The 13454-nt window shown below is 44.5% G+C and overlaps 1 protein-coding gene across 1 annotated transcript in view; it reads left to right on the top strand.

Annotated features, from left to right (window-relative positions):
- Scarb2 (scavenger receptor class B member 2) overlaps positions 1 to 5304 on the top strand; it is a 57621-nt gene extending 52317 nt beyond the window's left edge. Inside the window, exons 10-12 of the mRNA XM_085836854.1 lie at positions 683 to 734; positions 2875 to 3033; positions 4875 to 5304. Coding sequence (XP_085692980.1) covers positions 683 to 734; positions 2875 to 3033; positions 4875 to 4913 — 250 coding nt within the window. The 3' untranslated portion in view covers positions 4914 to 5304. The remainder of the gene's footprint in view (positions 1 to 682; positions 735 to 2874; positions 3034 to 4874) is intronic.
- Positions 5305 to 13454: the final 8150 nt, after the last annotated feature.

Below are 13454 nucleotides of genomic sequence, written 5' to 3'. Positions count from 1 at the left end.
AGAAAATACCTATCAAATATTTAATGAAGGACAGGATATAAAACCATATGTGTCTACCTCTGTGTCCATCTGTCTGATCCGTCTGTCCATCCATCCATTCATCCATTTATCCAACTATCTATCATAAACCTTGATGTATTTCCCCCACTGAACTCTCCAGATTTAATTACAATCCTGGTTTCAGTGCTCACTCATCGTGGGCATAGTGCCTAGATTCTATGAGTAGGTTTCCCATCTTTCTACCCTGTACATAATGATAACTATAACATATGACTGTTCTAAGAGCTGAATAAAGCAAAGCCCCTAAAACACTGAGCACAGAGAGGTCAAACAGGGGTCAAGTGGGCCCTTGATGCAGAGATGATATGGTGGCCTAGAAACTTCCTGAGTGGCACTTGTGTAGTCTGCTCTGAACAGCTCCCCTTTGATGGGTCTGCGAATCTATGTAGCTTAGGCTTTGTTAAAATACCACAGAGATGTGCAGGTCTGCATTGCTGACTGACAGTGTTGCCATCTTGATTTCTGATTTCTATGTCTGCGAAGATAACTAAGAAGTCTGTGGCCAGTTCCCAGTAACTGAGTGAATGAAGTGTACTCTAATCTTGGTTTGAACGTATCTCTGGAGGTGAGAGATGTTTTCATGAGGAGGTCCATGAAATAACACCGTCCTTTGTCTTTGTAGTGAAACAGGAGACATCAGGACTATGGTTTTCCCAGTGATGTATCTCAATGAGGTAAGTCCTGAAAGAGGAGGAAGACACAGGATGTTTTAACTGTCCAAGCTTGGCATACTTCATTATGATGTTTGCTGCTGTAGTGACATTCCATTCAAAGGTGGGTGTGAATGCCAGTGCCCAGAGTCCAGAAGAGGGCACTGAGTTACAGGGGTTTGTGGGTTTCTCTATGTGGCTTCTCTGAACTCAGTGCTCTTCAAGGGCAGTCAGTGATGCTCTTGATTGCTGAGCCATCTCTCCAGCCTCAACGATCATGTTCTAAAATATAAGCTGCCCTCAGAAAGCCATACTTGTGAAAAGGGCCTGTGCCTGGGAGTTGGTTTGGACATTTTCCTTCTCAGGAGCATCAGCTGAATTAAAACTCCCTTCTGAGGGGCAGTTTCTGGGGAAGCAGCTGAACTCTGAAGGAGAAGCACTGCCAAGCTGGCCCATGAAGCCTCTGTCTCTGATGAGGCCCAGCTTAGCACACTGTCTGTGAAAGTGAAAAAGTCACACATCAGGGGCAAATGAGATGTCTCAGCAGATAAAAGTGCTTGCTGCCAATGCCAGAGAACTTGAGTTTGGTCTCCAGAACCCACAGGGTGGATGAGGATCAACCCCCTCCCCCGAAATTTTCTTACTTCCATCACGCATGCACATGGGCACCCACCACCACCACCTCCTCCACCAAACAATAGCAACAAACAAACAGGTAAATAGAGTGTTTTTAAAATGACCTATCAAGGTCAGGAATGGTGACTCATGCTTTTAACCTTAGTACTAGAGAGGCAGCGGCAGCCAGGGCTACCTAATGAGATCCTGTCTTAAGGAGAAATAAAGGAAGGGAAGAGTGAACAGAAAAGAAAAAGAAAGAAGGGAAACACAGGCCTGGAATTGACACTGGAGACTACTGACAGGAGGAAGCCCTGACTCTAACAAGCCTGGGACAGGTACTGGAAAATCTTCCACAGAGCCTGACACTCTCCCACCCCCAATCTAGTCAGTGCAAACCAAGCAGGAGTGTTCTTCACTCCTGTAGATGTGTGTGTGTGCTCTTTTAATGCCTGCCCATTACACCAAGGGAAGAAACCTGTTCTCACACTAAGATGCTATTCTAGAGTGTTTCCTTGGTTAGGAATTCTCTCCGATCCTTGTTACCTCCACAACTCAGTTGAGCAATTTTTGTTGAGCCCAGTGACCATCACGTGGACTCAGGAGAGAATTGATACTGTCTAGATACCACTTTTGTAGTGTTTCAGCCATTCCTTTACTCAGCCAGTATTAAGCACCTACTGTGTACTGAGTGCTCTCCCAGGTGCAGAGGTGGCTGAGCTGTCTTGCTTTCAGGGGACTGACAGTTACTGAACACAAACAGGTAAACTGTTATGCTGGTTTCAAGAACAAGGAACAAGGTTCTAGAGATAACAACAAAAGCTCCTCTATCAGGCCTGAGGTAGCCAGAGATACTTCTAGAATGAAGAAATGCTAAGATGGATTTGGAGCGACCCATCTGACGCCAGGCAGAGGCTCCCACACCACTTATTTTTGTGTTAATGCAACAGAAGCAGCTTAAAGGAGAAAGGTTTATTATGGCTCGAGATTTCAGAAGGACTTCAGTCTGTCGTACCAAGGAGGCCATGTTGATGGGAGTGGTTGGCACAAGGCTGGAGTCACATCTCAGTGGATGAGAGGCAGTGGCTCTAGAGGCAGTGCCACAAGTTGGAGGCCACCTTGGTCTACGTTGTGAGTTCCAAGCTAGCCAGGGGTATAGAATGAGAGCCTATCTCAATATAAAATCCAAACAAACCAACAGACAAGAAAACAAAACCAAGCCGGGCGTGGTGGTGCACGCCTTTAATTCCAGCACTCGGGAGGCAGAGGCAGGCGGATTTCTGAGTTCGAGGCCAGCCTGGTCTACAAAGTGAGCTCCAGGACAGCCAGAGCTATAAAGAGAAACCCTGTCTCGAAAAACCAAAAAAAAAAAAAAAAAAAAAAAGAAAGAGTAAACGCCCTCTTTTGTTATTCTAGGTGAATTCTCCGTATATGGGGTTTGTTTGAAATGAACACACACGCATACACACACACACACGCACATGCACGCACACGCACACACACACGAGATCTCTAGTCCTCAAGGTAATGCTATTTCTCCCCCTTCCAGAGTGTCCTCATTGACAAAGAGACCGCAAATCAACTGAAGTCTGTGATTAACACGACTTTGGTTGTCACCAACATACCCTACATCATTATGGCACTGGGTGTGTTCTTTGGCTTGGTTTTCACGTGGCTGGCGTGTCGAGGACAGGGGTCTATGGATGAGGTAAGTGCTGGGTGGAGGAATTGATCTCTTGTGGATATGTCTACCTGAGGGATTCCTCAATTCCTGCCAGCTGGCTCCTTTGGATCGATTTGGGGGGTGGGGGGAGCACTGATTTTCACGGTTGCAGATGGACTGAGTGGTTTCCAGGGCTGGTATACATTGAGAAAGTGAGAGTGGGTGATAGAATGGAATGGTGCCATTTGGTGTTTGAGGGTCTCTCAATGGGTTTGGATACATCCCATAGGAGGTAACTTCACATCTTTGAAAACAATAGTGTAAAACAAAAATAGAAAACCTTAATCCCCTAAGCTTCGGTGCTGGACTGCCTGGGTTCAAATCCCAGTTCTACCAATAAACATCTATATGACCCTTAAAATGGCCTCGATTTCATCATCTGTAAAAGGAATGATAACAGAGTCTCCCTCATGAGTTTCTGGAGAGGATCAGATGATGTAGAAAGCATAGAGGATTTGGCTCATTGTTTCTCAAGAAGCTTGGTTATTATATGTAATAAAAATAATTCCAGTGTTGTAGAGAAAAGGGGCCAGAGACCACTTGTTAAGAATTCTTGGTATAAGCTGGGCGTGGTGGCGCACACCTTTAATTCCAGCATTTGGGAGGCAGAGGCAGATTTCTGAGTTTGAGAGTTCGAGGCCTACAGAGTGAGTTCCAGGACAGCCAGGGCTACACAGAGAAACCCTGTATCAAAATACCAAAAAAAAAAAAAAAAAAAAAAAGAGAGAGAGAGAGAGAAAGAAAAGAAGAAGAAAAAGAAAAACCAAGAGAAAAAAAATCCTTGGTATATCTGGAGGTGTTATGGTTGAGATCCTGTAACAATGGTGAAAGGTGGTTGCATAAGAACCATTAATTTCCAGGAGGAATGGGATAAACCGGCTTAGATTGGCCTCTGAAGTGACCAGGAGTCTCATGGCTCCTGTAGAAACCCTTCTGTTTCTATGGAATTAGAGGCTGAGGCAAGGGCCTGACACAAGCCAGGCACTCACTCTACCATGGAGACACAGGCCTTGTCCTTAAAAACAAATGCACTTTGAGATGAGATCTCTCTGAGCTGCCTAGGCTGACCTTGAACTTGCTCTGTGGTCTAGCCAGGCTTTGAATTTGTGATCTTCACGCTTCAGCCTTCTCAGTGATGGATTACAGAGACCTGAACCACCAAGCCTGGCACAGACAGACACCCTTAAGTGCTTGGCAGTTTCTGCTTTTACTGCACACTTCTTCCCTTCAGTTATCCTTTAAACCATCTGAGCAGTGTGAAGCAGGAGATGAAACTGGTTAAAACCAAATGGGTAACCATAGCTTGGAGGAAATCCATCTGTTATGTGGCTTTCACTCATGCTTGCCAGAGTTAGAAATAAGGCAAACTGCTTACCATTGCCACGTATGGATCTGCCAGTCTGTGTCATCAGCAGAATTTTCCTAGGTAAAAGCAGACCACCTAATAATGCTAATTAGCACCCCATAATCAATCTTCATGTCTTCCAAAAGTATTGGTGAGCATCTACAGCCTCTGAGACACTGCTCCCTGGTAGGTTACAAACCAAGAAGGAGGCAGTTTTGGTCCAGGATGCTAAGTCCAGACCATACACAGAGGGGAGCTTGCAGATCTGGTACCGGGGGCTGGAGAGGAAAAGTTGTCCTCTAACAGGGTCGGGTTAGAGTCTTAAAGAGCAATGACAGCCAAGAGGAAGAGAAAAGTGGGGGAACTGCCTCCCCATCAGCTTCTCTTTCCACCTCCGCCACCTCGCCTCAACCCTTCACATCAGGACAGAAGTTCCTGACATGAGCGTTTACCCTCTCTGTGTCTTCTCTGTCTGTCTCAGGGAACTGCAGATGAAAGAGCACCCCTCATACGAACCTAATGGGACTTACCTGTTGCCTGAGCTTGGTGAGAGAATGTGAGAACTGCCCTGACTGGACCAGGACAGGGGAAACCCTGCATCCTCATGGGCTCCTGGCCTGTCAAGAAGGAAGCATAGCACTGGCTAGCGAGAAGCCCCTCCTGGTCAGAGGGAAATGAGCAGGGTGACATGGCTGGCAATTCTGCTTTATAAAATCGTGTCTCTAAAACTGTGTTCATGTGTCTAGGAAGTATTTAATAAACTTGTGTAGAAACTTTTTGTGGTTGGGCCCTGGGAGCTGAGGGGACTTCGTGACCCCCTGTTGTAGATACAATGTCTGAATCGCTCGTTCATGTTCCGTGGCCTGACCCGATTCAGTGTACTTCATTCTCCAAACTTTGTGTTCAGAGTATGTGTGTGTTTTCTGTTGTTGTTCCCTGTTCACCTCCTTACACAGAAAGATGTGGTACCCAGGGTAGAATCGCAGCTTCATACAGTGTACCAAGCTAACGGGACTGCTTTCTTCTGTACAACATTACATTTTGCATCTCGCTCTAATCTTCAGGAAAATAACTCAAGTCTTTTGACTGGTTTATAGTGTGTTAGGAATCAAGTAGGGGAAGGGGTGGGGTGGGGTGGTGTCTGTAAGTAGACGGCATTGAGCTCCTGAGGATTTTTAGTTGTGCTTTTGTGAAGCAAGAGGTTGCACTGGGAATGTTGGTGAGGGTAAGGCAGATAGTTCATTTAGAATAGAGTTCAGTGTTAGTTATGGCATCTATAGGCTAACTGTCATTTTTAGTCAGAGACGTCTGGGTGTAGAATATGCTGCTGAGAGGACAGAATCAGTGACTCCTAACCCCCTCCCTCCAGGCTTCTCTGCCACATAGGACAGTGACACGGGATGACAGTGTCTGCAAATATTGAGGGGTTATTTGTAAAATGACGAATGGTGGAAGTCCATCTGCCCGTAGCTTACATTACAGATAGATCCAGGAAGTGTGCACAGGCTAGAGAGGCATTTCTTCTGGACCCAAGCCGGTGTTTCATGGCTCCCTGTCACTAAGTGCCCTCTGCTTCCTGTGACAATCACTTTTCTGACAGAGCAAGAAATGTTAGACTGCTAGTCAGAGGCACTTCAGATAAGGAGTCGAGCAGCCAGGCTGCTTCTCTTTGGAAGGCAATGGCTTCCGTGTAGGACTAAGGACATTAGTGTCACAGCCGTCAGACCTCAGCTATCCTGGAGGGCAGAGTCCATGATTCTCAGAGTCCACCACTTTGGGGGTTTTTGTTTGTTTTACTTTTTATTTTTTTATTTTATTTTTTTTTATTTTTTTTATTTTTTGGTGGCTTAGTTTTTAAGACAGGATTTCTCTGTGTAGCGCTGGCTGTCATGGAACTCGCTCTATAGACCAGACTGGCCTCGAATTCACTGACAGCCTCGGCCTCCTAAGTGCTGGGATTAAAGGCTTACACCATTGATTTTTTTTTTCCAATGAACCCTATACATTATCTGGCTAGCTGTTTATAGAATTACCTGAAAACTGAATTTTAGTATATTTAAATTTTTTTAAAAACTGAGATGTCACATACATATTAGAAGTAAAACATTGCTTTAATATACAGGCCCAAAATTTCCTCTATTGACACAAAGCAATACACAATGTTTCCCTTTTTAAAAAAAAAAATGTTGGTAGTTTTTGAGACCAGGTTGGTGTAGTCTTGACTGTTCTGGAAGTCACTATGTAAACTAGGCTGGCCTTGAACTCAGAGATCTGCCTGCCTTGTGTCATGAGTGCTGGGATCCATGAGCCACCATGCTTGGCTGATGGTTCCCTTCTAGAGAGACAGCTTGTTAAAATTTCACCTTTCCTACTAACCAAAGTAAAAAAATTAGATACCCCAAATCACCAATATGTGAAACTAAACTGAAAATATCTGACCTTTAGTAATGACAAATATTTTTAGACTTTGTCAATATTTAACTGAGTAGTTGGCACATCTTAGTCTTCATGCTTCATGACAGGGTCTCACTCTGTAGCTCAGGCTGGCTTGGAACTCACTATGTAGCATAGCTTGACCTTGAATTTATAGTGAGCCCGTCTCAGCCTCCCAAGTGCTGCTATTACAGGCACGCACTACACCTGTCTGTCTTTATGCAACTACTTATCCACACTAATAAATTGATAAGCTAGTGCATACTAATTGGTTCATTCCTATTTTCAGGATATAATCATCTCTAAGGAGATTTTTAAACACAGAAGTTATAGCAGTTAGTGATGTACATAGTAGATAGACATGATTGCACATAGAAAAGGAGACCAAAAACAGATTGATCCTTTATTAGTGCCATGGTTGTGAATAGCAGTGGTTCATTTGGTGTTTTCTTTCTAAAAGGTCCATGGCAAACCCACAAGGCACAGTCAGAATTGTAGGTTGATTAACAACAAATCTACCCTTTCAGTGTGGGGCTGAAAATAGCAAGCTGTTCCCTGTGTTCGTTCTTCTGAGGGCATTCTCCTGGACGGGCCCCAAAGGCTGTGGCCATCATCATTCTCACGACACAGAGTGGCAGGGCACTGGGAGTGCACAGGGTGGGGGACGGGCGGGGGATGGGCATTTCCACATAGGCTCTAGGCTCTGCCCAGAGACTTCACTTCCTTGTGCTCTACAAAGATCACTAACGGTCAAATGGGACAAGCACTACACAACTAACCCCTATTGGGGTTTTTGCTTAAGGGGGATAACTTTTAACTTGTTTGCAGTGTGAATTCTTCAGAAGACCCTCTGAGCATTGTTACTGGTGTAAATCGCTTGTGCCTGCCTGGCTTTAAAAAGACTGACCAGAATGCTCTTCATGTGGCTTACAGAGTTGGTTCGTTTGTTGTGCTTCTTGACCTGGTTTTATTTCTACCCATAATACAATGAAATGTTTCACTAATTAAAGAAAGTTTCTATAAAGTTTCACTGTGAACTGTCTCTCATTGGATGGCGTTTCAGTTGAGACGTTTTCCTCCTCAGTGTTTTCTTTGGAGGCTTGGAAGCCTTTGATGGTGAAAGGAACATTAATAACAAACACCGAAGCAAGCCTAAACTAAGGGGACAGCTGTTGTCTGATTAGCTGCTCAGCCTCCAGGTTAGAACAGGCTCCTTGGTCTAGAACTGCTCTCTAGCTGGACTTAAGAGGACCTCTCCATCTCCTCTCTTTCTTCCCCTCCTCCCTCTCTCTCTGCCTCTTTCCCCAGCTGGGAACTGCTTTCCACAAGCCCTTTCCTCATCTTGTCTTTCCAGCCATCCCCTCAGTGCTTTTTCCCCAAGTCCTATCATCCCTCCACTGCCATCCTTACCTTGGGCTGCCTCTAACCACATCAACTGAAATGCTCACAGCCCACCAAGAAGAAGAAGACCCTCACAGCTAGGAGATCAGACACTACTGGGGGCCTGGGGCTTTTGATTCTGGGGACATTTAGTAAAAAACTATTAGTCCTAAAATTCTGATTACCTTTAAAACATCCCGGCCCAACCACATCTAAAATCAGAGTGGAGCAAAAGCTGTCATCAGGTTTCCTGTCAGTGTTACAGATGTCCTTATGTGTGAAGGGACTTGGGCCCTAGTATATGTCCTTTCTAGGAACCCCAAACCCAATCTCAGCTGCTTGTATCACAAGGGAAGCTCTTCATACTGACTTCTTCTGACCCAAAGCTATACAGACACACATTAGACTACATACCAAACCTATCCCAAATGTCTCAAAGCTAGGATTATAACAATCCAGAAAATATATTCAAAAGACCAATAAGTATATTAAAACATATGCCTAGGAACAGTATTTAATGTCTAATATAGGATAAGAGCCACAAAATACAAAGTATAGAAACATGCCTATTGATTTATCAAAAGATAAAAGTCTCATTTCCAGTAATGACTTCATTCCTTCACTTACCAATGATAAAAAAAGATTTTAAACACCTTTAAAATACGCTATACACACTATAAACTTGACTTCTTTGACATGTACAGTGCAATGATTAGGAAACTGACTGAACTGTATACATTTTCACCATCTCAATGAAACCTATGCTAGCTTATAGACATACCCCTGGCAACGACTAATCTACATTCTGCGTGTAGAGACTTGCCTTTCTCAGACATTTCCTATAAATACAGTCATACTGTGTGTGATACCACACTGTGCAATTTCTATGTTGTACCTCTATGCTCACAACAGTGTGTTTGAATAAAAAGTACCTACTTGATGCCTCATGCTATACATGTCAAAGAGGAGCACGGAGATTATAGTTTAGTGGGGAAAGGAGTGACTGCATAGTCATACAGGCAAGGGGATTCAGCCATCACTTACGATGGTGACATACAGATCTGAGACTGACTAGGGGCTGGCCTTGGGACGGAGGGAGTAGGATGAGCCAGGAGCAGGAGGGAACAGGTTTACTACAATTGGGAGTTTGACTGAGAATGACCCTGTAGGCCCATATGTTTGGATGGCTAGTTCTCAGTGGACTGTTTAAGAAGGGTTCAGAGGTGTGGCCTTGTTGGAATAGGTATGATAGAGGGGGGTAGGCCTTGAGGTTTAAAAAGTTCATTCCAGGCCCAGCCTGTCTCTGTTTCTCCCTGTGCTCTGTCTCTACACCACCACACCCCAGCCACTACCCGAACTCTCTCTGCTTGCTGCTGCCTGGGGCTCAGATGCAAACTCTCAGCTACTCCTCCTCTGTCATGCCTGCCTGCCACAATGATAATAGATGAACCCTTAGAAATGGTGACGGTGGGTAAGAGCACCCGACTGCTCTTCCGAAGGTCCAGAGTTCAAATCCCAGCAACCACATGGTGGCTCACAACCATCTGTAACGAGATCTGGCGCCCTCTTCTGGAGTGTCTGAAGACAGCTTATAATCAATAGAAATGGTGACGGTCTCTTTATTAATCGTTTCCTTATGTAGGTTGCTTTGGTCAGGGTCTCTTCAAAGCAATACAAAAGTAACTAAACCACTACACAGGACCAGGGTATTTGACTGGGATTCAGGAGGGAAAGACCAATGGGCAGTGAGGCTAGGAAGGAAGCAGGGGCCATGTTATGTCAGGGCTTCTCAGGCCATGTTCAGGATTTGGGTGTTTTGCCTTATATCAAGATCAATTGGAAATGATTGGAGGTTTTCAATAGACATGCGCAGGAAGGTGGGTAGACACCATGCTTGATTAGGAAGACCCTTGCTAGCTACAGGGTGAAGAGTGAATTGAGAGAGCTGACATAAACTGTGGGCTCAGTTAAGAGGCTGGCTCGGTCCATACTTCAGTTTTACTTTTTTGGGAGAGTTGGGTTTTTTTTTTTTTTTTTAAGTTTTTACTTGGTGAGTTCTTAACATTTATATGCCAACTCTTCTATGGAGTTTTTCATTTCTGACAACATATTTAAACGTATAGTACTTTAAAAAAAAAAAACAAACAGAGAAACCATGGTGCAATGTGCATCTTTAGCATACAGAGAGTAGACAGTGACCCACCATTGACCCATCTACTTGAGCAGCAACCAGGGAGTTTCCTTGTGTTCTTGAAGCAGTGAAGCTATGTAATTTATTTATCACCTCTCTGAAGTTTGTTCTCCCAACATCACATGCCGGAGCTACAATCAAGCCTTTGTCATCTCTTCATTATGGAACTCTTCAGTACCCCTGAAAGCTCTGCTTCCCACAGATATGCAGGCCCTTTTCAATTTCCCCATGATAACCAGAGGGATCTCGTGAAAATTAATTTGCGTAGGTGTTGTGTGGGTGGAGCCGTGGGATGGGTCTGGAACAAGAGTCGGGTCCAAACCCCAGAGATATTGTTCTGAGTTTGGCAGGAGCAGGGTCACTCTCTCTACCCCTGCCCCCAGCCTGTGTGTCCTGGTGTGTGTATGCCTGTGCTCCACCCTTTGCCCCACTCCCTGGTAGCCAGGTTACACTTCCTCTCTCCTTATAAGGTCATGTCCACTAGCACCTGGAATTCCTCCTTACACAAATGGGGTGTCCCCAGGACCCTCGACCCCGACAATGATGTACACTCACCCCAATAGTCCCTACTCAACCATCAAAGGTTAAATAGCCTTCTCCCCCAGCCCCATTAAACTCCCTGTCTCACTGAAGCAGTCCCAGCACACTCTTCTCATCACAACCACATGCTGCCTGAGGTCTTCATCCCCTGGTTGTTCCCACCCACCCCATCCCCCTTGTGGCCAGCCCCACCCCCCACCAGGATCTACCAGTTGTTATTGTGGGTCCTTCACATGCTACAGGCAGAGGCGGGAAAGCAGAGCCTGACAGATAGGTAGGATTGGCTGGAGAGATGGCTCAGCAATTAAGAATAAGTACTTGCAGAGGACCCACGTTCAGTTCCCATCACATCACCCACACCATGGGACTCACAACTTCCTATAACTCCAGCTCCTGGATTCTGAGACTATCCCACTCACACAGGCACATACCTGCACGTGCATGTAATTAGAGACAAAATAAATCTAAGCATTTTAAAATCATCTTGAGGGTTGGAGCTTAGGAAACAATTTTGTAACAACCACTTGCTATATAAGCACAAGGACTGAGTTTGGATCCCATATAAAAAGCTGGGTGCAGCCATGCATGTCTAACAACTGTGCTGGCTGGTACCATCTGGAAGATCCCTGGGACCTAGTGATGGCAAAGCCACAAGCTCTGGGTTCAATGGGAGATGCTGTATCAAAGGACTAAGGTGAAGAGGAATAGAATACCAGATGTCCTCCTGAGGCCTTCACATACATGCACGAGCACGCACACCTGCACTCAGGTACACACATGCATACACCACATTCACACACAGAATCGTTTGAGATGCTTCCACTCTGTATCCTAGGCTGGCCTCCAACTTAATCCTGCTCATGCCTCCTGGGTATTAAGATTACAGACATGCACAAACATGCATGCTTGTCTCTAACAACTAAATTCTAATCATGAGATTCTTTGGTCTAAAGCTTCTTCAAAGATTTTTTTTTTTTTTTTTTTTTTTTTTTACTGCTATCGAGAATGTATGAAATCCTGACCATAATCTATAGGGAAACAGATTTTTTTTTTTTTCGAGACAGGGTTTCTCTGTACAGCCCTGGCTGTCCTGGAACTCACTTTGTAGACCAGGCTAGCCTCGAACTCAGAAATCCACCTGCCTCTGCCTCCCAAGTGCTGGGATTAAAGGCGTGTGCCACCACGCCTGGCAGGGAAACAGAATGTAATGGTAATTTTTTTTTAAAGGTGGGGCCAGAGAGACTGCTCAGTCAGTACAGTGCTTGCTGTTCATGTTTGAGGATATGAGTTTAATCTTCACCACCCATATTTAAAAATCAAACGCTGAGCACAGTGGCATTCATGTATAACCATAACACTGGGCAGGCAGAATCAGGAGTCCCCTGGGGGCTTGCTGGCTGGACAGTCTTGCCAAATAAGCGATGAGATCTAGATTTACTGAGAGACCTTGTATTAAAAATTAAGAGTAAATTAGGAAGACACCCATGTCAATCTCTGGCCTTCAGGCATGTGTGCACATATGTGTGTACACACCCTTCCCACACATGCATGTGCGCTCTCTCTCTCTCTCTCTCTCTCTCTCACACACACACACACACACACACACACACACACACACACAAATTGGGGCAAAGAGGTTCCTGAGAAAACTAAAATTAGATCTACCACATGACCCAGCTACGTCTATAAGGACTCTACATAGACAGATGTATATCAATCTCTACTGAAGCATTAGTCACAATTGTTAACAAACCTAGCTGCCTAACAACAGAGGGATGGATCAGAAACAGAGGGTGGTATATATACTCAAAAGAATTTTCAGCCCTAAGGAGGAAGCTATGTCATCATTTGCACAAAACTGAATATGACTGGAGATAAACATTATTAAGTGAATTAAGCCAGTCACAGAAGGAGAAAATTCATTTATGATTCCTAGGTTTAATTAAACACATAAATCATATATATGACATGGAAAATGAAGTAAAATTACTAGGGAACTAATGAGAGAGACAGGGAGAAGACAGAAAATTTAGGAGTAGGAATATATATTCAAAATACAACATAAACTTGTATCAAGATGTCCTAATGTAACACAGTGCCATGTACAATAAATATTTTTAAAAGGAGAAAAGAATCGGGGCTAAGTAGAGAAAAACCAGCGAAGTGACTTTGGGGATGCTGCTTAGCAACTCTAATCCTCAGCCCTCCTGTCTCGTCTGTGCCAATTAGTCAACGACAGAAACTTTCTCTGTGTAGCTGAGGATTAAATGTTCCCCAGAAGTGCGATGCAGGGCACAGATTTTACCAGTTAGTGGGCCCATTTGCTTCACTGAGGTCAGCCCTCCTTCTTGGTCAGTGACAATAGTGGTAAACTGTCTGAAACACAGCTGAGGGTTTAAAAAAGTATGCAGAAACAATTACTAGCGTGCCTGCCACATAGCTAACACACGTGTTACCACCATCACCATCATCTTTCCATCACTCGCGAATGTCTCTTTCTCAACTGCTTCATCTACT

Source organism: Mus caroli, unplaced genomic scaffold (genome assembly GCF_978045245.1).
Source record: "Mus caroli unplaced genomic scaffold, Mus_caroli_1 scaffold_4, whole genome shotgun sequence".
Lineage (NCBI taxonomy): Eukaryota > Metazoa > Chordata > Mammalia > Rodentia > Muridae > Mus > Mus caroli.
The sequence above is the reverse complement of the archived record's forward strand: the minus strand, read 5'-3'. Positions and strand labels throughout refer to the sequence as shown.